Source organism: Diceros bicornis, chromosome 34 (assembly GCF_020826845.1).
Source record: "Diceros bicornis minor isolate mBicDic1 chromosome 34, mDicBic1.mat.cur, whole genome shotgun sequence".
Lineage (NCBI taxonomy): Eukaryota > Metazoa > Chordata > Mammalia > Perissodactyla > Rhinocerotidae > Diceros > Diceros bicornis.
This window is the reverse complement of record NC_080773.1, coordinates 25,590,230-25,614,119: the sequence shown is the minus strand read 5'-3', so window position 1 is coordinate 25,614,119 and position 23,890 is coordinate 25,590,230. Positions and strand designations below refer to the sequence as shown.

The 23,890-nt window shown below is 60.2% G+C and overlaps 1 protein-coding gene across 1 annotated transcript; it reads right to left on the bottom strand.

The window, feature by feature from the left end:
- Positions 1-130: 130 nt before the first annotated feature.
- POLD1 (DNA polymerase delta 1, catalytic subunit) lies at positions 131-15,866 on the bottom strand. The gene is made up of 26 exons (XM_058529947.1): positions 15,664-15,866; positions 15,210-15,323; positions 12,808-12,954; positions 12,598-12,723; positions 12,353-12,521; positions 12,191-12,272; positions 11,986-12,118; positions 11,303-11,469; positions 10,871-10,975; positions 9,311-9,451; positions 9,116-9,226; positions 8,343-8,534; positions 8,156-8,244; positions 7,964-8,080; positions 7,677-7,790; positions 7,206-7,353; positions 4,503-4,598; positions 4,263-4,400; positions 3,185-3,360; positions 2,688-2,840; positions 2,446-2,548; positions 1,641-1,773; positions 1,446-1,559; positions 1,048-1,100; positions 869-966; positions 131-313 (listed from the first exon to the last, which is right to left on the bottom strand). The coding sequence occupies exons 1-26, from the start codon at positions 15,863-15,865 to the stop codon at positions 208-210; spliced, it is 3,327 nt and encodes a 1,108-aa protein (XP_058385930.1). The 5' UTR covers position 15,866; the 3' UTR covers positions 131-207.
- Positions 15,867-23,890: the final 8,024 nt, after the last annotated feature.

The window sequence follows — 23,890 nt, the reverse complement described above, 5'->3', positions numbered from 1 at the left end:
TGCAGCGAGGGTGAAGGGGTCCAGTGGGGGCCTCCTGGGGGTCAGGGGGTCCCAGTGAGGGGAGAAGAACCCCCCGGGCCAGGGCCTGTGACAGTGGACCTTGTCCCCCCAGAGACCACAACGCAGCAGGTAACAAAACGCCTGAACTTTAATTCTCCACCAATCCCACCCCCCAGGCCCTCGTGGGAAGCCCACTGAGGTCGGAGGTCACCAGGCCTCAGGGCCAGGGGGCCCGAAGCGTCTCAGAAGCTGCTCCTGGTCTTCCAGGTCCTTCCGCACCTTCTTGCGCATGTAGAAGATGGGGCAGTCCCGGCTGCAGGTGGGGGCAGGGGTCAGCACTGGGGTCAGGGTCAGGGCCAGCTGCCCAGCCCAGGGATGGGGCCGGGGCCGTTCCCAGGACTTTGGCCCCCGCCTTCTGCCCACCCAGCCCCCTCCCGCGGCAGGCTGTTTGCTCAGCGGGCATGGGGGGAGCCGATAACAGCGGGTGCCCGCCGAGGCGCCGGGCCACCAGCCGTATATCACCTGTCACCTGGCGTGGGAACCCGCCCCGCCCACCTGTTCCCTGGGGAAAGCCCAGCCCCGCCCTGGGGGAGGGGGCCAGGACTCAGTGTGGCCGTTTCTGGGCAGATGCTCGGTGCCCAGCCCACCCCACTCAGCAGCCCCCCACCCCCAACCTGGGAGGGGCAGGGGCCCATTTTGCAGGCCAGGACACCAAGTCAGCGAGACCCCACAGCCAGAAGTGGATGTGGGGTGGGGCGCTGGAGCCCGAGACCCCGGAGACCCTGCAGTGGGGGCTCTGGTCCGCAGGGAGCATGGAGGGCGGCCAGGCGGGCTGGGGCACGGGTGGGGGTCCCAGCGGCGGGCGCACCTGGTACAGATGACGTCCTCATGCAGGCTGCCCTGGCAGCGCTGGCACTGGGTCCAGAGGCGCGAGAAGCGCTCCTCCAGGGCGTTCAGGTGGGACACCTGGGGGTGGCAGGGCTGAGCGGGCGGCCCTGTCCCCCCACCCATCCCCTTGCTGCACCTCCCGGGCCCCCGACCCCTCACCTCCTTCTGATACAGCTCCGACTCCCGGGGCTGGCAGAACTTGCACACGGCTCCTGGGAGGGCGGCGGGTCAGCACGGGGAGCTGGGGCTGAGCCAGCGCCCGGCTGCCCCATCCCTGCCCCTTCCCCGCCCGCTGCCCATCCCGGCTGCTGAAAGTCCCCGGAGACGAGAGAACAAGGGAGCGAGTGTGTGGGGAAAACTCCCCAGGGGAACTCCCGGGGCGGGGGGCCCAGGACCCTGTGGGGTGACTGCGGAGAGGAGCCCCCCACTCGGGGGCCACGCCGATCCGGGCCGCAGCGCTGGCTGGCAGGGTGGGTGCCGGGGACCTCGGGCGATGGCGGGGGGAGTGGAGGGCGGGGGGCCGGGGTCGGGGGTCTGGGGTCCGGGCCGGTGCTCACCCTGGTGGCTGAGGACCGTGCGGCAGCCGATGCAGCAGCTGCGGCGCTGGGCAAAGGCCAGCAGGCCGCCCACCTTGCCCGTGAGTACCGTCTTGCAGCGCGTGTGGTCCCCCCCTGCAGGTGAGGGCAGGCGGTGAGCCCAGGGCCCTCCCCTGACCCCCTGGGCGCCCCCGCCCGCCCCGGGCGCCCCCGTACGCAGCAGCACGGCCTCAGCGCGGCCCTCGCCCAGGATGGGCTCGAAGATGCGCAGGAGGGGCTTGGCGAGCTGCTGCTCCAGGTAGTACTGCGTGTCGATGGGCAGGCTGTGCTCCAGCACGAAGAGCGGGTCCTGCGGGCACAGTGGCCGGGGGGGGGGGGGGTCACACGCGCGGGCCAGCGGAGTGGAGCAGGGGGCTGTGGTCAGCAGCAGGCAGCGAGGGTGCAGGGCGCCAAGGGGGAGCATGAGTCTGGGATGGGCTCAGAGGTCATGGGGGGCCTCTGTGATCCATGCTGGGGGCCACAAATGGGGGCCCTCAGGTCACCAAGGAGGGTCAGAGTTCACTGCGGGTGGAGGCGTGGGCAGCACGACAGTGGACAGGAGCTGGAGTTGGAGGCTGGAAGCCGAGACATGAGGAGGTGGGACAGAGGAAGGGGTCGTGGGGGTCAGAGGTCACTGGACTTCTGGCTAGGAAGGGGATGGTGTGAATCCAAGGGAACTAGAGGCTGGAGAGCAAGGTCCACGGAGACAGACAGACAGAAACAGATGGAGAGACAGAGTGACGCTGGGGCCCTCCTTCTGCAGGAGGGAGCGAGGGAGAGGTCAGAATAACGGGGGTCCCTCCAGAGGGTGCGGGGGGGCCCGGGAGCGAAGCACCATGGAGCCGACTCCCAGGGGTGTGCGGGGGGCGGTGCTCAGGGCCCCGGGGAGCCACAGAGGCAAACACCCTCCCCGCGGGCCTGGAAAGCAGAAGTGAGAGCCGGGGAGAGCTGGGCGGGGGCAGGCAGCCCAGGTGGGCCTGACCTCGGACTTCATGTAGGCGGCCACGCCCTTGGCGGCACCGATGATCACGTAGGGGACACGGTCGCCCAGGCTGGGCGCACTCCCGGGGTCCCGCTTCCTCATCCTGCGGAGAGGCCGGGGTGGGGGCGGGTGAGGGCAGGTGGGATGGCGGGGGCGGGCGGGGGCGTAGGAAGTGGTGGGCCCAGCTGGCAGGAGGGGGTCTATTTCTGGACGGCCCCGCCCCCTCCCCACGCCCGGCGGACCTTTCCGCCAGCTCGACGTGGGCCTGCTTGCCGGCGTAGTCGGCGGCCGCGCGGGTCAGCTCCTTGGTGATGACCAGCTGGGAGATGTCGATGCGATTGCACAGCAGGTCCGAGATGACTTCCTGGGCATGGGCCACGGCGCCGTCGGGGTCTCTGCGGGGCCAGGATGGGCGGGCGTCACCAGTGGCTGCTCTGGGCCAGGCTGGGGGACCGGGACGCGCTCCGGGGGCTGAGGCACAGGGCGGGGAGGGGCCCTGCCCGGTCACAGGTTGCAAAGTGGCAAAGACGGGGCCTGAACTCACAGCTGTCCAAGCCCACACTCACCGCTCTACCACTGAGGAAGAGTTGCGTCTGACACCTGTGTCCCCAAGGGAGAGGGGCTGGGGGCCGGGCCCCGGGTCTGGGGGTGGGGGGGCCGGGCCCCCCAGTCTGGGTCCCCTGGTCTGGGGGAGGAGGGCTGGGCCTGGCCTCCAGGTCTGGGCAAGGGTCCCACACACCGGTCAATGAGCAGGCGCCGCAGCGAGGCGGTGACGAGGTTGGCCACCAGGGGGCAGTTGTCCCTGCGCACGGCCTCCAGGCCCTTGCAGTCCATGCGGTCATGGGCGTCCGGCCGGGAGGAGAAGAGCAGGCCGGCGTAGCGCTTCTTGCTGATGAGCAGGTAGGGGAAGTAGACCTGGGGGGACCCGTGGGCGAGACCCCTGAGACTGTGGGGGCCGGTCCCGGATCCCCCGGAAACTGAGGACAGGCAGGGATGGTCCCTGCGACACAGGTTTGGGACACGGGGGGAGAGGGACCCTAAGCCTCTGGTGCCTGAGCCAGGGAACACCCTCAGCATTCCAGGGGCCCCACACCAGGGGCCCCAAATCTAAAAGAGATTGGGATAAACCTAGTGACAGGCCCTAAAACACGAGATCCAGATGCTGAGGTGAAGCCTGGAGGGCCCCAAATCTGGGTGTGGGACCTGAGGCAGATGGGGGTACAAGGTGGCACCCCCTCAGAGAGAGGAGACTGAGGCCCAGGAGTGAGCCCCGAGGCCGGGACTTCCACAATTGGGAGGTTCCAAATCCGAAAGCAGGTGCACCCCTAGTGTGAACCGTGGGGATACAATACAGTGTGAGAGTTCCCAGACCCCAGGCTGACGCATGTGGGGAGCCGGGGCGCACTGGACGACGGTGCCCCGAGCCTGGATTCGCCCCGTCAGGGTCCCCACCGCCCAGGGCAGCGCCCACACCCAAGACCAGAGACACTCCAAGACTGACAGGGTTTTCAAAACCCGACACGGTCCTGTGCAGCAAAGCCCAAGCTTCTGGAGGTTTCCAAACTCAGAAGAATCCAGGTAGCAAAAAACCTCGAGAACGGGGCTTATGAACCTGCAGAACGGGGTACCCAGAGTACCCAGATCAGGGTGCCCCAAATGGAGACACCGAGCAACCTCGGGGCTTCCAGATGCTGATATACAGGGGAACTGCATGTGAATGCATTCTTCAACTGTGCAGGCACCCTGAGAACCAGAGACCCCCCGAAACTGGCAAGACCCACACCTGCCCACTCCAAGCCCTGGGGGACCCCACTTACCTTCTCAAACTCGAGCCGGATGGGCGAGGGGAAGTGGCCCGACACCCAGTCCGCGGCCTCCCGCCCCAGGGCCATGGCCTCGGCCACAGAGGAGACTCCGAATCGGCACATGACTGAGTCGGTGTCGCCATACACCACCTGGGGAGGGCTGTGTGTGACCAGGAGGCACAGCGAGATGCAGGTCGGCCCCCCGCAACCCCACCAGCCCCGTCCCAGGGAAGCGGGCAGGGCAGCCCTGACCTTGGCGCTTGTGCTGTAGCCGTTCTCCACCGTGTACTTGGACTCCACCAGCTGCTTCGTCTTCTCAATCATCTGGCGCCCGAACCCGGTGACGCTCTGTTGGGGAGAGAGTCACGCAGAGTGAGGGCCCCGGGGCCGTCTGCAGAGAACATGGGCTTGAGGTCCCACCTCCGCTGCTTCCTGGAGTGGGCTTGGGGGAGCCACTCCATTCCTTTGGACCTCAGTTTCCAAATCTGCAAAATGGAGCTAGTACGCCGCTCCTTAATGGTCTGTTGAAAGCAGTGGGTCCCTGGCCCAGAGGAACTGACTGCAACAAATGAGTGTTGACAAGGCCAGAGCCAGAAGAGGCCATCAGCTCAGTGGTTCTCTCCAGGGAGATGCTGTGACATCTGATGACACTGTGGGCAGATCACCGTGGTGCAGGACCACTGACATTCCTGGCCGCCTCCCTGAAAGCCAGCAATGCCACCTCCCCATTCCTGGGCGACCAGAAATGACCCTGCACACTGTCAAATGCCCCCCAGGGTAGGGGGTTGGACCAGCCCCGTGGAGAAACCATTCCTTTCTAACAGTCTTATTTTACAAGGAAACTGAGGCTGGAGGAGTGAGGCGGGGCACACACCAAGGAGAGATGGGTGTGACGCTTCTGTTTGTTTGGATCCAATCAGAAAATCTTTGTCTTTTAACTAGAACATTTCGGCTACTTACAGTTAGTGTAATTACTGATTCTATCTGGGTTTAATCTACCACTTTACTATGTGCCTTCTATTTTTTCCCCTGTTTCTTTTTCTTTTCCTTTCTTATCTTTTTCTGGAATCATTCAGTATTTTTTTTTATTCTATCCACTTGCCCCCATAAGCTTGAGAGAGAGAGATAAGGAAAGAGGCTAAGAAAGAGACGTAAGGGGGAGGCACAGGGAAGGGGCGCAGAGGGAAAAGAGAGAGAGGAGGCCAGGAAGTGGCAGCCCAAAGAGGAAGCCCTAGGGGAAGCAAAGCCAGCCCCTCCCACCTGGCCTCTGCTCAGGGGTTGTGGCCTGATGGCCTAACATCCACTTCTTTCCATCAAGGAGACTGGGGAGGCCCCCAGGGACTATGAAAGGCCAACAAGAGGGGCACGGGTGGCATGCAGTAAGGGATTAGCCTCGCCCAAAGAGAGGCCTGGCTCTTGGCTGGCTCCTGCGAAGGAGCTCTAACCCTTGGCATGTCCTGCCTGACAAGAGTGTCTTTGTTCACCTGAGACCTTGGGCCACACCAGGTAATCTAGGCTAACAACATGATTGATGGTGGGGCCTCGGGCCACATGGAATCAGCTTGACCTCTAAAGGGGCTGGGGACTGAGTAACGAAGATCAGACACAGGGTGCTCCATGTCTGCGTGACTGGCCCCCGATAAAAACCCAGGACACCAAGGCGTGGGTGAGCTTCCCTGGTGGGCAATACCACACGCACGCTGTCACACATCAGTGCCAGGAGAAGTAAGCGCTGTCCGCACGCTCCACTGGGAGAGACAAGAGAAGCTCGCACCTGGTCTGTCCTGGACCCTGCTCCCCGTGCACGTCCCTTGGCTGATTTCAGTCCCTACCCTTTTGCTGTATTAAATCCTAACCACCAGTATAACAGCTTTTTTGAGTTCTGAGTCCTTCTAGTAAATCGTTGGATCTGAGGGTGGTCTCACAAACTGCAGGTGGGTGTGTGTGTGCATAGGCTCCTCCCCCCAGAAGGCCCGCCCACTGGCAATTCTTCCAACCCTTCCACCCAGAGCCACATGAGGACTGACACACCAGGGAGGGAGGAAGCTCCCCATGGCTGGAGGCAACCAAGTCTGGACTGTGCCAGGACCCAAATCCCAGAAGGAGCTAGACAGGAAGCCCTTTCTAAGGCCCTCTCAGGCCATCAGCTGAGGCCTCAGAGACTCAGACCCTCTGTGGTCTCGCCATGGATCCGTTTTTCTGTCCGAGCAGCAGAGCTGCCTCCAGTAAACAGGCGTAGGAGCTGCTGTGGGCGGGGAGGGAGGCAGTGGGCTTTTCTGCCCACATTCCCTCTTGGAGCAGAGCACAGACCAAGCACCCACCAAGCGTCCTCACACCTGCAGCAGGAGGGAGGACCCTCACGCCTGCTCCAGCAGTGACCGGGGACACAGCAAACCTAGCGCCAGAGCCTGACGGTGCTGCTGGGTGACCCAGCCCTCTAGCCCCGCTGAGCAGAGACTCGGCCCTGTTCTCCCATCACTAGGAGGGAGGGAACCTGCCCTCCGCTCCCCCGCCCTCATGGGGTCCAGGGAGGAGGAGGGCTGAGGTGTGGACTGTGAGAGACAGAAGACTGGATGAACAGAACTGCTACTGTGCCTCTGCCCGCCCCGCCCCTCCCCCGCCCTGTCTGTCTACAGAGCCCTTGGCGCCCACTTTCCAGACACGTTTCCTGCTGTCACCCTCTGTCCCCACTAGGCTGGCCCTGCACCAGGGCAGGAACTCTTGTCCGTTTGGTCACCTGGACCCACAGGGCATGAGGCCCGACCCACGGCGAATGTGTAGCGTTTGTTGAACAAATGAATGAAAAGATCACTCAAGCAGCCCTTGTCCAAAAGGCCGGTGAGCTGGGGTGACCTGGCCCTTGACCTCCGATGTGTCTCCCCCACACCGCGCCCTGGTTCTCCCAGAGGGGGGCTGTCTGGCCCCGACCTGCCTACCGTGGGGATGAGCACTCACCTGTGAGATCTCCAGGCATGGCAGCTTGCCCACCTGGGCACCGGTGAAGCCATACACAGAGTTGGCGCTCACTTTTAGTGCCAGCTGCCGCCCGTCTAAGACCTGCCGCCGCAGGGGGTCTGTCTCCTTGGCCAGCTCAGCCTTGGCCCTGGGAGTAAGGGGGGCAAAGACCACTCAGGCAGCATCCCAGTCTCAGGGGGAGATGAGAAGCCTAGGCCTGGGTACTGGTCAGGGTGCCTTTCTGGAAAGAGGTGCTATGTACAGTTGTGTGTGCCGTGCACTGCACAGAGGCGCCCGGCAGAGGTGGTGAACCGGAGCTGCCTGGAGGGGGCGGCTTGTTCTAATTCACACACAGCTGCAGTTACGTGTGGCCCGGCAGCCCTGGGGTGACCCACAAGGGACAGGGACTGCCAAGCGGCCTCAGCAGGTCTGAGCTCTGAGCAGGGGTGGGCAGGGGGCTCAGGAGCCCACCTCTTCCGGGCGCTGAGCAGGTTCTCCAGGATCTGAGGCAGCAGCCCCTTCCGCACCGATGTCTTCACAAACTCGTCCCCCGTGGGCGTCTTGATGAACTGATCCTCGGTCAGGCTGGTCAGAGGATGGGGGAGGGTGATGCCTGGCCTCCCCATCTCCTCCTCCTCCAGCCTCCTTGGGCTCCTCCCACCTCTCACATCTTCTCTCCCCTCCCCACTACTTCTGGGGCTCCAGAGGCCAGCCCCTGGGTGGTCTCGGGGTACACCTGCCAAAGGAGGGTGCCATACCCCAGTTTCTGGGCGGCCCCGGGGCGCAGGAGCGTGGTGTAGCACAGGTTGTGAGCCATCATGATGGACGGGTACAGCGAGGAGAAGTCCAGGGTGGCGATGGGGACGTCATAGTACCTGGTGGTGGGGAGGGCCGGGGGCAGTCAGGGCCGGAAGCCCCCGCGCCACCCCCAGCCAGCCACGGGGCCTCACCCTTTGAGGGGCTCGATGACGGTGGCCCCCGTGTAGTCCTCGCCGCCCTCCGTCTTCACCACGGGCATCACCAGCCCCTCGCGCATGGCCTGGGCAGGGAGAAGGCGGGGATGGAGGGTGGGCACGGGCAGGGCTCCGTGGCCGGCAGTGGTGTGGCCGGGGCCCGCCCTGGGCTCTGCCCACTGACCTGCCGCAGCAGCTGGGACACGACCTTGACCTGCTGGCCGCGGCTGAGCAGGTAGCCGAGGGGCACCCCGGTGACGCGCGCCATCTCCACGGCGTTCACCAGCACCATGAGCCGCTCGAGCAGCCGCAGCGGCAGGTAGGCGTCCTTCAGGCAGTACACGGCCAGGCGGCGGCGCGTCTGCTCGTTCCCGTTCTGGGGGCGGGCGGGACGGCGTCAGGGGGCAGGAGGGGGCCAGGGCCCAGGGGGAGGGCGAGGGTCCGGGTGGGGAGCGAACCGAGGGGGAGGTCAGGGAGTCAAAGGGGCCAGAGGGAGGAGGGAGCAGTCTGAGGGGCTAGTGTGGGTTAGAGGAGAGGGCAGGGGAGCGAAACAAAGGTCACGGTGCCAGAGGTCATGGGAGTGGGCAGGAATGTGGGGTCACATCTGCAGGGTAGGTCAGATGTTGGGGGCAGGAGGTTAAGTTGAAGGTCAGAAGAACAAAGGGGAGGTTGAAGTCCAGGGTCAGGAGGGCAGGTGGGGGACTGAGGTCAGAGGAGCAGACGACAGGGGAAGATGGAAGATTGGGGGCAGGAGGTGGAGGTCAGAGGTCAGGAGGGTGGTGGGGGGGAGGAGGCGTGGGTCAGAGGTCAGGAGGGTGGTGAGAGAAGGGGCGTGGGGGGCAGGAGGCGGAGGTCAGAGGTCAGGAGGGTGGTGAGAGCCGGGGCAGGAGGCGGAGGTGAGAGGTTGGGCGGGCGGGAGGTGGGGTCAGAGGTGGGGGGGGCAGGGATGGGGGGCACCTGCAGGTCGGTGATGATGCTGTGCTGCACGTCCTCCTTCTGCTCGCCCAGGAAGTGGAAGCTCACGGCGTTCAGCGTGTAGGATCGGAGCTTGTACTCCCGCAGCAACACCTGGGCGGGCAGGGCAGGGTGGGCACAGGCCCGGGGCAGCGGCCCCCCCCCCCCAGGGCGCGGCCCCCCCAGGCCCGGCCGTACCTGCAGCATGTCCATCTGCACGCGGCCCACCATGCTCACCACCTTGCTGTCCCGCCGGCCGGTCTGCTTCGACTGGAACGACGAGTCCCGGATGTTGGAGCGGAGGCCGGACACGCGGCCCAGGAAGGGGAAATGCTGCACCTAGGGGCAGAGCAGAGGCTGCGGCGGGGAACGGCCGGCCCGACCGGGCTCCCCAGGGCCGTGCCAGAGGAGCGGAGACCAGGCCGCCCGCGACACCCCCACGATGCAGTGCTCTCCTGCCGGAGCCCCGGGCTGGGGGCCTGGTGCAGAGAGACCCTCTGGGTCAGGGTAGGCGAGGACTGGAGGGGAGACAGGAGGCCAGGGCAAGGAGAGTCGGGGGCCTGACAGCTGTGGGGTGAGTGGGCAAGGATGGTGCCCAGTGGCTGGGGCACTGCACCAGATGGGGAGCCGGAGGAGCAGACTGGGGGCGAGGCTGAGCTCAGGGAGGAGGCGGTGGGTGCACGGGGTGGGGGGCCCGGCGGGAACACCAGCAGGAGGCAGTGTGAGGAGCTAGGTCCGGGGTCAGGAGAGGCATCTGCGCTGGAGACAGTGAACTGGGAGCAGAGGCCTGAGCTGGGGCGGGAGCAGCGGGGCGGGGGGGTGGAGCGGAGGGGGCGGGCGGGGAGCAGTGGCTTGGGCATAAACGCCAGGCTGGCGGGGGGTGGGCTTCTCCCCGGAGCTGGCGCGGCCGTAAGCATGGTTTGTCTTTTCCATTATGAAATTGGCCAAAGCCATAGAAAAAGAGAAAATAACACCATACACCCCGTTATGAGTTGAACTGTGTCCCCTCAAAAGACGTTGGAGTCCTAACCCCCGCAGCCTCAGAATGTGACCTCACCGGGAAACAGGGTCTTTGCAGGTGATCAAATTAAGATGAGGCCATTAGGGGGGGCCCTGATCCAATGTGGCTGTGTCCTCAGGAAAAGGGGAAATGTGAGCGCAGAGACACGCACAGAGGAAGACGAGGTGAGGAGACAGGGAGAACGCCCTCTACCCCCCAGGAACGTCTGAAGAGCTGGGAGAGAGGCCTCGGAAGGTTCCAGCCTCCGGACTGAGACAATAGCCATCTGTGGCACCCTGCTAGGGCGGCCCTAGTGAACTCGCACACCCCCACACCCACACCCACACCCAGATTCAACAAACATCAGGCTTCTGCCACATACTTCAAGGAACCGCTCTTTTTTCTTTTTCTTTTGCGGACGTATCTTAAAGCCTAGAAGATAAGGCATTGCCCCCCGCACGCTTCGGTCTGCACCTCCCAACTCGTGAGCCTTTCTGACTGAACCATACCGCCCTCCTCGCCTCTGCAAAAGCCACAGGAACCTTCTGGACTCTGAGCGAGGCCGGGACGGTCCCAGGGCTGGGTTTTGGCGGATGCCTCTGGAACCGCTGGGGGCCGTGGGCTGCAGGTACGCAGAGCAAGATGGACCACCCGGGGGGACAGAGCCACAAGGGAGAGGGTGGCGTGGGGCGGCTGCCCACACTCAGAGCCCCCGCGGGGGCGTCTGAGGGCGCGTCTCCCCCACCCGCCTGCCCTACCTTGAGGGTCTGGGCCCGGGAGATGAGGTACGGAAGGTCGAAGTTCTGGATGTTGTAGCCGGTGATCACGTCGGGGTCCATGGTGCGGATGAAGGTCGACCAGGCCTGGGGGTGGGAACACACAGGGTCACCCTGGTTGTCACCCCCGTTATGGATCCCCCACAACTCCTGGAATGCTCTGGAAGCCCCCAAGAGCAGCCCTAGAGCCCTCCGCCCATAGCGGAAAGATCGGGCAGGTGCTTCTGAAGCTAAGGCAGAACCCAGAGGGAAGATGTTCACCCCTCGACGTGGAGGGGTCTGGACCCGTGGACACGGCATCTCGGCATCCAGGGGCCGTGCCCAGGATAGCTCAGAAAATGGCCTCACACTGCGGATGTGGAGGTCAGGGCTGGGGGTCCTGAGGAAAATGGGGGGACGTGGAACGAGAGCCACCTGGAGCAGCTCCTCCTCGCGCTCGTAGCTCTGCACCTTGGCGCCCAGGATGGGGGCGCAGGGCCGCAGGGTGAGCGCCAGGCGCAGGAAGGGCTCCGGCTCGCCCCAGCGCAGGCCCAGCGAGCAGATCTGGATCACGGGGTCCCGCTCCGGCTCGGGGAAGATGCCTGTGCAGGGAGGGAGGAGGGGGACACCGGGACCTGACTCCTGCCTCTCCCTCACAACACATCACGGTGGCTGCACTTCCACATCTCCCCCAGGCCATCCACTCCTCTGCGTCCCCACGGCCCGCAGACCCGGCACAACCCACGCTGGCTCCCCGCTGCCTTCCCCTCTCGGCCTTCTCCCCTCCCTCATACAGACTGGGATGGTCTGCCCCAGGGCCTTTGCACTTGCTGTTCTCACTACCGGGAGTGTCCTCCCCACCCCACACCCCTACCCACCCCTCTTCACAAGGCTTGTCTCCTCACCCAAGGCCTTCCCTGCCACCTGTCTGAAGCTGCCCCATCACCCTCCACCACTGCCCTCCTTCGCACTGCACGTCTTACAATAACCTGCCCACTTGTGTGTTTACTCCCTCCTCCCCGAGTGAGCTCAAGAAGGGCAAGGACTCCTGGGGCGAGACTGGGACGTCCCAGTGTCCAGAGGGAGGGAAGGAGGAGCCCCAGGCCCCAAGGACAGACCTTTGCGGCCAGCGCACTCGATGTCGAAGCTGAGCACGCGCAGGGGCGCGATCCGCTGCCACTGCCCTTCCGGCGGGTGGCTGACCACGTCCGACCACAGCACATCTGCCTCCAGCTGACATAGCGTGGTGGCCTGCGGGGATGGGGCGTGTCAGCGGCTGCAGGATCCCGGCCCCGTGCCCCCGGCCCCTGGGGAGCCCCGCACCTTCCCCTTGGGCCTCAGGACGTATTTCTCGGCTGGGAGCTCTAGCCAGTTGCAGCCAACGATGTCCCTGTCCACCATGAACCTGGAGGGGGAGGAGGGTCAGCGGGCAGAGGCCGCCTGGGAGGAGCGGGGTGGGGGCTGGAGGAGCGAGGGGGGCCCTACCGGATCTCAAAGTCGACGTTGGCCTCGTAGGGTGCAAAGCTGGGGGTGCCCAGGCCCGCCACGCGGATGCCCTGCTCCAGGAGACGGCGGGCGGGGGCCATGAGGCGGGGCAGCGCCAGGGTGATGCGCAGAAACGGGGAGGGGCCGTGCCCTTGGTACCCGAACATGCCTGCGGACAGAGGAAGCTGGCAGCAGCCCAGAGGACCCCCGCCCGCTCGGTCCCTGCGTGGGGACCCGGCACTCACTCTCCCGGGAGCACAGCTCCACGGCCAGCACGGCCGGCCCCGCGAGCTCCTTCCCGCCGCGCTGGTCCCGGCTGATGGCCGCGTTCAGCTCCCGCTGCAGGTCACCCAGGTGCTCGGGCCCGAAACCTGGGGGTGGGGGGCCGATCAGAAGCGCGGGGGCCTCTGGGGGCCGGGGGCGAGGTGGGGGTCTCCTGGGTCGGGGACACTCACCAGGGGGCGCCGGGGTGTAGAAGTAGGGCGCAAAGCCGTGGATGTGGCAGCAGATGGAGACGCCCTCGTCGGTGACCCCGAAGGCGCGGAGCACAGGCACGGAGCCGAGAGGTGGCAACGGCGCCCAAGGCAGGGGCTGTGCTGGGCCTGGGGGCGTCACAGGGTAAGGCAGGGGCTGCCCTCTCAGACTCCTCAAAGGTTCGCCTCCCCGGGGCCCTCCCGTGCCGGGAACGCAGCCCCGTTCCTGCAGCTCGGGGCCCTTCCGCGCTGTGCACGCCGCCTGATTTCAGCCCTGGCGTGGAGGCGAGCCCCGCCTGCCCCGGGCTCCGTTTCCACCCTTGTCCCCCTAACGTCCACTTTCCACGGCGCAGCCAGACGGAGACCCCCACCCTTTTCTGCAAATGCAAAGATTTTCTTTTAAAAAGTAAAATCGACTTTGTATAGTGTTACGAGCTTGAACGCACATACACATTCACGTAACCACCACCAAAATCGGGGTACTAGACGCTTCCGCCACTCCGGACAGCTCCCTCGAGCTGCCCCTCTGCAACCACGCCCCCCTCCCACCCCACCCCGGCACTGACGGTCTGTTCCCCGTCTAACTGCGTCTTTTCGAGACCGTCCCTGTGAATGGAGTTGTACAGCCCGTCACCGCTGGGTCTGCCTCGCACTCAGCACGACACCCCTGACATTCATCCTCCTCACGCGTCAACAGCTCCTTCCTCCTTATTGTGGAGAAGCACTGCGCGGTGTGGATGGACCAGAGTTTGCTTATCCGCTCCCCCGGTAGCAGGATATGTGGGTTGTTTCCAGTTTGGGGCGGTTATGAGAAGAGATGCTATTAACATCCGGGTACAGGTTTTTGTTTGAAGCGAGGTTGCTGTTTCTCTGGGGTAAATATCTAGGGGTGGAATTGCTGGGTCCTATGGTAAGAGTAGGTTTAACTCTTCTTTTCTTTTTCTTTCTTTCTTTTTTTTTTTGCTGAGGAAGATTGGCCCTGAACTAACATCTGTGCCAGTCTTCCTCTATTTTGTATGAGGGTCACCACCACAGTATGGCAGTCAATGAGTGGTGTAGGTCTGCGCCTGGGAACCAAACTCAGGCCGCCAAAGCAGAAGGTGCCAAACTTAACCACTAGGCCACAGGGCCAGCCCCAAGAGTAGGTTTAACTCTTTTATCTCAATAAAGCTGGAAAAAACCCACTAGAGTCCCAATGGACAAAAAGAGAGTAGCTTAAACTCGGTAAGAAACGGCCAGGCTGTTTCCCCGAGTGGCCGCGCCCTGCCGCGTACCGCCAGCACCTGGTGGTGCCAGCATATTTCACTTCCGTCCTTCTGAGAGGGGCGTGCTGTGTCTCCCTGCAGCTGTCACGTGCATTTCCCCAGGAGCTAGGGACACAGAGCATCATCCCACATGCTCCTCGGCCATCCTTCTCCTCCAGTGAGTTGTCTGTTCAAGTTTTGTGTCCACTTTTGAACTGGATTGTTCTCTTACTGTGGAGACCTGAGTGTTCTCTATATATGTGCGGCACGGTCCTCTGTCAGGCGTGTGGGTGATGAATGCGTCCTCCCCGCCTGTAGTTTCTTTTCATTCTATCACAGGGAGGCCTCTAATAGGCAAGGGGGAGCGGGCCTCTGCATTGCGAGAGACTCCCCAGTGCGCTCAGAACGGAGCCCTGAAGTCCTCGCGGGCGACAGGCTCTCCTGTGCCCCCTTGCCTTCATCTCTGCCCCTCGCTCCCCCACACTGGTCTCCTCGCTGCTCCTTAAACACACCAGACCTGCTCCTGCCCGGGACCCTCCACCCAGAACCCCTCTTTCCCAGACATCCCCTCTGCTCCTTGTCGCCTCCGCAGAGAGGCCTTCCTGGACCTTCAAGAAGCGTGGTCCAGCACGCCCCGCATCCTACTCCCCGCTTTGTTCTTCTATAACCCTCACGGCTACCTGCTGTCCCATTTCCCTTTTTATTTTGCCCCTCCTTCCAGAACGTGAGCCTCTGAGAGCAGGGACCTGGTCTGCCAGGAACAGGGCCTGGCTCGGTAGAGACGCTCAGCTGTTCCTGACTGACTAGATAAGTGGATGGATGGATGGATGTCACACACGTCTCTCCCCTCTGCAAGGAGTCAGTTCTTTTTACCTCCAGGCCTCAGCTGGAAGATGCTCCCCTCCTCCAGGAAGCCCTTCTGGATACCCGTGCCCCTCTCGACCCCCCACCAGACTCCTCGCTGCCCCCTCTGGGCACCCCCAGGCCTGTCCCTCCCTCTCACAGCCCCGGTCACCAGGGCAGGGACTGCCTGTGTCCATCTCCTCCCACAGAGCCAGCGGGGCTGACGCGGCCAGGCCTCCCCCGCAGGAGCCCAGGGCCCCTCCACCCACCCGCCAGGCTTCTGTCCCCCAAACTCACCTACGTAATGGTCGATCTCCAACTGCTGGAAGATGAGGGGCTCCGTCTGGGGGTCTAGGGGGGGCGGGGAGGGCCGAAGCCAGCGGGGATCTATGGCTGTCTGGGAGAACTGCCCTGCGTGTGGGGAGGGAAGCAGGGCTACATGAGTCGGGGTTCTCCCTCAGGATAAGTAACTGCCCTCCCAGCCCAGCCCGTGACCCCTCAGGTGGCATCCGATTTGTGAAAGGAGAGTCAGGGGAGGTGGTGGTCTGGATCAGGCAGGAATCTCGGGAGAGACTGTAGGATCAAGGTCAGAATAGAAACTGCAGGCAGGAAGTGGTATACTGGCATGGGGTCAAAGGTCAGCCCTATGTGGGGCTCAAAGTGGGCCAGAGGTTACAGGTCAGCTCTGTGGCTGCCTCAGATCAGAGGCAAGATGGGAGGGGGCGCAGGGGGCTCCCGCTCCAGGCCTCACCGTCCGCAGCCCCGTCCACGGCCGACAGTAGCTCCTCCTCCTCCTGTTCCTGCAGCCGGTGCTCTGCCTCCAGCTCCTCCATCAGCGCCAGATCCTCCTCGAACTGGGACGGCCCAGACGCCTCATCCTCATCCCAGAGGCCCCCCCGGGCCCGCTTCGGGGGCACCCCGGGCCCCGGGCCTGACCGCCGCTTGCCATCCATCCTGCCAGGCAATTCGGGGCTGGGTGAGGGTTCCCGCCTTCTCCGTGGCCTCCCGTGCACCCACCATGACTGTGAGCCTTTTGATTCTCTGGAGCGCCTGAAGGGTAACACGGCTCTCCACCCGCAGGCTCACAGGGTGCTGGAACGCTCCAGACGCCCAGTGATCATCAGCTGATGTAACTCCAGCCCACCCCCCAGCTCAGCCTAACCCTCTCCTCACACGCTCAGGCCCTCCACGTCCTTCTGTCCCTGGGTACTTGCCCCTTGCAGACCCCTCGTCACTGGCTCTCCTCGCCCTCTCCCCTCTCTGCCCATCACATCACATCATCGTTCCTTAGCACTTCCCTTTCTTTCCCATAAACCTCTGTCCTCAAGGCCCTCGCCCGCCCATCACCACATCTGCCCGGGCCTTCCCTCGACAAACAGCTGGGCAGCGCCCCCTTCAGGCCAGTCACTGTGTTGGGGGCCAGGGAGTGGCCTGAAAGACGGATCTGATCAGGTCCCTTCCCAGCTCAAAACACTGCACTCAAAAACAAAACAAACACAAGAGCCCTCCCTTTTTATTCTGAAATAATTTCAAACTCATAGAACTCCTGTGTAGCCTTCACCCAGAGTCCCCGAGTGTCAATATGGGGCCACATCTGCTTCCCACTCCCTCTCCCCACCCCCATATACAATATGCACAATTCAGATTACTATCTATTTTCCTATTTAAGGACATTCTCTTAAATAAGCATGGTGCAATGATCAAATCCAGGACATTTAACACTGACTCAATAATAATACAAAATAAAGAGTCCTTTTTCCAATTTCTCCAATAATCCCCAAAATGCCCTTGAGAGCAGCCCCCGCCCTCAATCCACAATCCAAAGTAGGAAACACAACAGCAAACCAAATAGAGACTGCTGTTTAGATGTGTTTACATGTATTCTTTTTCGTTTTTTTTTTTTTTTTTTTTTTTTTTGGTGAGGAAGATCAGCCCTGGGCTAACATCTGCCAATCCCCCTCTTTTTGCTGAGGAAGATTGGCCCTAGGCTGACATCCATGCCCATCTTCCTCCACTTTATATGGGACGCTGCCACAGCATGGCTTGATGAGCGGTGCATAGGTCCACGCCTGGGATCCGAACCCGCAAACCCCGGACTGCCGAAGGGGAGCACGCGCACTTAACCACTACGCCACCAGGCCGGCCCCTATCTGAGGGGTATATTTTGACAGGATATATTGATATACAAGTACATGTCCTCTAGTAGATTAGACAAAAGACTGTATTTAGGTTAAGCCTATTCAAGTTGGTAACTTTCTGCGGCTCAGAAAGAGAATATTCTAAGGAAATGCACACTTAAGTATTTAGGGGTAAATGGCCATGATCTATGCAAGCTGTTCGGAAAAGTTGTTTTACAGTGTGCATATGTACATAGAGAGGAGAAAAAGAAAGCATGTGTGTGTGCAAATCACAAAGTAAATAAGGAAAACTGTGAAAACAGGTGAATCTGGGTGAAGGGTACACAGGTGTTCTTGGTATTATTCTTTCAACCTTCCCATGTTTGAAATTATTAAAAAAGAAAATGAATTGTTAGAAAAGCACACATCTCTCAGTGTCCAGGCTGAGACAGAGGGGATTATGGGAGCCTAGAGCAGACCCCAGACCCAGCTGGTGGGGAGGGGAGGGGAGTGGATAGGTCAGCTGCCCAGGTTCAAGGGAACACCTCTGGATCCCACAACTATGCCCCCAGATCCAGTCTCCCCCCTTCATCCTTTTCAACACCGACCCCTTGCCTTGGGGCTGCCACAGGCTGCCCAGCTCGAGACTACGTTTCACGGTGTGCACTGCTGGGGTGGTCACGTGACCGAGTTCTCTCTCACGGAACGGGAACGACTTCAAGGCGTGCAACATCGGGGACAGCCTTAGAAGGAAGCTTGCCCTCCAGCACCTTCCCCCTTCCCGATGGCTGGAGCATGGATGTGGTGGTGGTGAACCAACCGTGACCACAGGGAAAAGGATAACATTCCAGAGAATGCAGAGCTACAAGATGGAAGGAACCCGGGCCCCTCAACAACCTTTTGGAGGTTTATGTGGAGAAATGAACTACCTACCTTTGGAGGGCTATGTGGAGAAATAAACTTGTATCTTGCCTGAGCCACTGGGCTTTGGGGTCTCTCTGTTACAGTGGCTTAGCTTAGACCTTAAATACAGCACAGAAAAATTCTGAACTGTTGGGGGTGTGTTATTGCAAACGTGTGGAGGTGGGATACAGTGGAATACCTCTCAGCATTAAAAAAAGAGGCAGCTACTGATATACATACACACAGGATGGATGAATCTCCAAAACACACCGAACACAAGCCAGACATGAGTACACCCTGGGGGGATGGGGAGTGACTGCTAACGAGCATGGGGTTTCCTTTTGGGGGCATGAAAATGTTCTAGAGGGGCCTGCCTGGGGGCGTAGCGGTTGGGTTCACGTGGTCTGCTTCGGCGGCCCGGGGTTCAAAGGTTTGGATCCCAGGCGCAGACTTACACACCACTCATCAAGCCATCCTGTGGCGGCGTCCCATATACAAAACAGAGGAAGACAGGCACAGATGTTAGCTTGGGGACAATCTTCCTCAAGCAAAAAGAGGAGGACTGGCAACAGATGTTAGCTCAGGGCCAATCTTCTTCACCAAAAGAAACAAAAAAAAAAAGAAAGAAAATATTCTGGAACTAGATGGAGGTGGGTGACTGCACAACATTGTAAGTATGGTAAACGCCACTGCACAGTACACTTTAAAATGGTTAATTTCGTCTCAATTATAAAAAGAGTATATATTGTAGGATGCCGTTTACACAAAGTTCTAGAATAGACTAAACTAATCTATGATGCTAGAAATCAGGCTAGTGGCTGCTTGCGGGGTGGGAGAGATTGACCGGGAAGGGGCACAAGGGAATTTTCTGGAGTGATGGAAATGTACTGCATATCCAGCTGTCCACCTGAGACCTGTGCATTTCACTATATGTAAATTACACCTCAATTAGAAACATAAAAGTGGGGAGGCTGCAATTCCACACCTAGGGGTTCATGCTACAGATATACTATCACATAATGAAAAAGTACATTTACAAGGTTATTTCCGGCAGCACTGTTTGCAATCACAAAAGACTGGAAACCACCTAAATGTCCTCCCCTGGGGGACTGTTTAAATCAATTACATTAATTCCGTTCCATGGAATACTATGCAGCTGTATAAAGGAATGAGGAAGCTCTCTATGCACTGATATGGAGGGCTCTCAAAGACCCATTGTTAGGTAGAGAAGGCAAGGTGCAGAACGGTGTACTTAGTGCTATCTTTTGTATGAAAAAAAAAAAAAAGATGTCAAGGAAAATGTTTACCCTGATTCTAGTCACTAGGAAACAATCAAACCAAAGTAAAGAGTGGTCTGTAAAAATACCAGTCTGGAATCTTCAAAAATGTCGTATGTCATGAAAGGGGGGAAAAAAACAGCCAGGAAACTGTTTTAGATTAAAGGAAAGACTACAGAGTGCTGACAACTAAATGCAAAGTGTGACCCCAGATTAGATCTTGGATTAAAAAATTGAAAATAGCTAAGAGTACCGGGACAACAGGAATAAAGACTGTCTATGAGATAATAGGGCTGTATCCCGTTAAATGGCCTGATTATGATAATTATACTGTAGCTACGTAGGCGGGCATCCCTGTTCTTAAGAGATACCTGGGGCTGGCCTGGTGGCGTACTGGTTAAGTTTGCGTGCTCTGCTTTGGCGGCCCGGGGTTCGCAGGTTCGGATCCCAGGCGAGGACCTACACACCGCTTGTCAAGCCGTGCTGTGGCGGCGTCCCATATAAAGTAGAGGAAGATGGGCACGGATGTCAGCCCAGGGCCAGTCTTCCTCAGCAAAGAAAAAGAGATACCTGCTGGGGTTTTTTGAGGCAAAGTATCATGATGATCACAACTTGCAAATAGTTCAGCCAAAAAAGAACCCAATGTGTGTATGCGTGTGTATGTTAACAACCGGTGAACCTGGGCAAGGGCACAGATTATCCTTGTCTTGTAACTTCTCTGCAGGTTTGAAACTTTTCAAAATAAAAAGTTGGGGGGAAGTACGTAAAAGAAAAACATTTTCACCAGGTGGGCTGGAGAATATGTATAAATATATTTGCTTTTAATGCATAATTCTGGAAAGATAAGCAATAAACTGGTAACACTGGTTTTGTGGGTGAGGGTGGGGGTGGGGAGACAGTTTTACTGAGATATAATCATCACCCCAACAAGAAACCGCGCACCCTTTAGCTGTCATCCCCTATTCAGCCCATCCTCCTCCAGCCCAAAGCAACTGCTAACCTACTTTGTCTGTCTCAGCAAATAATTTGCCTATGCTGGGCATTTCCTATAAAAGGGATCTTAGAACCTATGTCCTTTAGTGTCAGACTTGCCTGAGGATTATGTTTTCGAGGCCCGCCCACGTTGTAGCGTGGATGGGTCCTTCATTTCCCTTTATGCCCGAATATCTCCCCACTGTCTGGTTCCATCACAGCGTGCTCACCCTCTCATCCGCTGGGGACATGAGGATTATTTGCACCTTCTTGCTATTACGAACGGTGCAATGACTGTGTGTGCACAACGTTTGTGTCTTTTGACCTTCTGTGCCTTTTGAATGTGAGCTGCGGACACGCGTGGCTTATCTCATAGGAAGGAAAGAGCTGGGAGGCCTTCGCTCCAGCTGTGCAAGGGGCCAGAGACACAGAGTTACCATGTCGGGGGAGAGACCTGGGTGGGGCAGAGGAAGCTAAGGGGCTTACAGGGGCCCAGAGGAGTGGCCGGACCTGGCCTGGCAGAGGCAGGCGGAAGGAAGGGGGCCGACTGGCTGCCCTGGGTCAGCGGGCTGTGGCCAGGGTGGTGCAGTGGGAGGGAAGGTGTCACCAGGAGCAAAGTCTAGGCTCCCGTGCTAGTTCCCTCTCCCAGGCCCCGTCCACAGCGCACAGTCAGGCGAGGCAGCGTGAGAAGGAAGGAGGCCCCTGGGTGTCCCCCCTCCGCTGCCCTGGCACAGGACAGGAGCTTGGCAGATGCTGTGCGCTCTCCGTTCTCGACGCTTCAGTAGCAAATACTGACCAGTAGCTGCAGCAATGACACCACGTTGAGTGCCCGCCTGCGTCAGACGCCGGTCTCTCTGTGACGCTCACTCTCTCCACGTTCTCGTCCCGTCTCCCCGGACTCTAGGCTTTAAATGCAATCTCTGTGCTCATCACTCCTGCCTTTGTGTCTCGGGCCCAGCCCCTCCCCCAGGCTCCAGACTGACAGATCAGCTGCCCACCGTGGGGGTGTCTCTTTAGGCATCTCAGACGTAAGCCGGGTTCCTGATCTCCCCCCAAACCTGCTCCTTGTACCCCGTGGGCTCCCTCAATTCAGTAAACAGCAGCTCCCATCCCCACCATCTCTCTTCCCCTCAGCCCACACGCTCGCTCCATCTGCAAATCCCGGCGGCTCTGCCTCCTCACAGCCCGACCCTCCGCTTCTCAGCCCGACCCTCCGCTTCCCAGCCCCTGCGAGGCTCCCCAGCCGGGTCCCTCTGGCTCTAAGACTGTTCGCGTCTGTATTCTGTGCATTGCTGTTTGCCTGTCTCCCCCTGCTGGAATATGAGCTCGGTGCGGGCGGGGATGAGTCTGTCTCACTCACTGAAGGATCGCTGGAGTCTATGACAGAGCCTGGCACACAGAGGGCTCGAGAAATGAATGAACAGCCTCCGCAGCCCCCCGGGTCTCCCTCATTCCACCCTGCCCCCCTCAGTGTATTCTCCACATGGCAGCCAGAGGGACCCTGTACAAATATGTCAGATCATCCCATCCCTCCTCTGCTCAGAGTCCACCCCTGGGTTCCATCTCATGTAGAGTTAAAGCAAAGTCCTCACCGTGGTCCACAAGACCCTGCACAATCACCACCGTCCCCCTTCAGACACCTCCCTTCCCCTCCCCCTTGCTCACTCGGCTCCAGCCACTTGCCTCCTCTCTGTTCCTTAATCACTCCAGGCTTGGTCCTGCCTCAGGACCTTTGCACAGGCTGTTCTCCCTACTCTGCCAAAAGCTCTTCCTCGGACGTCCCCATGGCTTCCCCACTCCACTCTGTTGAGTCTTTGCTCCACTGTCACCTTCTCAGTGAGGCCTGTTTAAAAGTGTGGCCCGCTGCCCCCTCTGACACTCGCCGACCCCTTTCCCGGCTCTATTTTCCTGGATGGCACTCATCGCTGTCCAGTGCACTGGATCAGGTCTCAGTGTTCTCAGCGTGGTCCCCAGCCCTGCAGCTTGAGCTTCAGGTGGGAACTTGCTGGAATGCTGTCAGGCCCCAGCCCAGACCGGTTGCAACAGGCCTTCTGCGGGTGGGGCTCAGCAGTCTGTGTGGGAACAAGCCCTCCAGGGCTTCCAAGGCCACTCAGGCCTGAGAACCGCTGCTCACGTATCTCGTTTACCATCCGTCCCCACAGCCAGAACAGGAGCTCCGTGAGAGCAGCGACTTTGTCTTCTGTTTCCTGCTGTATCTCACGTACTGAGAAGAGCGCCCGGGACAGAGTACGTGCTCAGTGAACATTTTCTGAATGAAGAATGAAGGAAGGAACTCACGGAAACTTCTGAGGTACTGCTATTCCCTGCCAATACGATGACCAGACCGGAGGCCCAGAGAGGTGAAGCTACCTGCCCAAGGTGGCACAGCTAGCTCAGAGGGGCAGAGCCAGGGTTCAAACCCAGCAGGCTGGCTCCAGAGCCCCGTTAGACTGCCGGCCTCCAGGGGCGCCAGGCGAGACATGGGGGGAAGTGCCCTCTGCCCAGCGGGGGAGACACAGTGAAGATGGATTCGTCTGCTTGCTCCCCCACCCCAGAGGGAATGATTAAATAATTACCAACGTAATTCTGCATCCTTGCCCCTAGAAAACGTCACACTTTTCATGCTTTGGCCTTGTCCCTCCTGTCGGCCTCCCTGACTCCCGCTGCCCTTGTCACAGGCTGGGGACCATCTGGGCCTGTGTCTGACCCCCTCACCAGGCAGAGACCCCTCGAGGGCAGGGCAGGGTCTGACACTTCTCCAGGACCCCAGCATGGCCCAGCACAGAGCCTGGCCTCCGGAAGTGCCTCCTGGATGAAATCCTCCTTTTTCTTGGCCACCTAACTTTCCTGCATCCTCAGAGACTCAGACCCAGGTCAGCTCCTCCAGGCAGATCAGCTGCCCCTCGGGGCCCCCACAGCACCCCCACAGCACCTTGTACTACTTCCCTTATCGCACGTGGGCACCACGAGCCAGGGCTGCTTCAGGCTGGGAGCTCCTCAAAAACAGGGGTCAGGGTCTCGCTCAAGCCAGTCCCCAGCATCACTTGTGGAACGCAGGCCACCTCAAGCTGTGTCACTTTAGACTCCTCTCGAGTGTCACCAACTCCTTGAAGTCTTCCCTGAGTCTCCAGCTTCTCTCGGCTCCCAAAGACTAGTGCTGCCTCGGTATAGTTTGGAGTACTCTGCACTGAGATCTCCTGTCCTTCCCCCAACCAAACTGAATTATCATTGGCTCCCCAGTGCCCAGCAAAGGGCCTGCCACAAGAGTAGCTGACCAAAGGACTAAAGAGAAGGAAAAGCATTGCAGGAGGAGGGAATGGCATGGCAAAGGCCCAGAGTGGGGAAGGAACCGCTCTAAGGGACAGGAAAGGCCTGGGTGGTGAAATGCAGAAGAAGGAGAGACAAGGTAACAACAGGTTCCTGGAGTGGGCGGGGCTCTGAAGCTGAGACAGTGACATTCCCCCCGCCCACTCATTCCATCGAGGCTCTGCCCGCAGTGGCACTCCCAAACCTGCTCTCCTTCAGCCCTCTCCTTCCAGCCTGTTGCTCAAACCACAAACCCCAGTCATCCTGGGCTCCTCTGCCCTACATCCCTGCTGGCTCAAACCCCAAAGTCAACCTGAGCCTGACAGATTCTCCCCACCTGCACTGCAGGCTGAGCCACCCACTACCCCCTCTCGCCTCCTCATTGGTCTCCCTCCTTCCACTC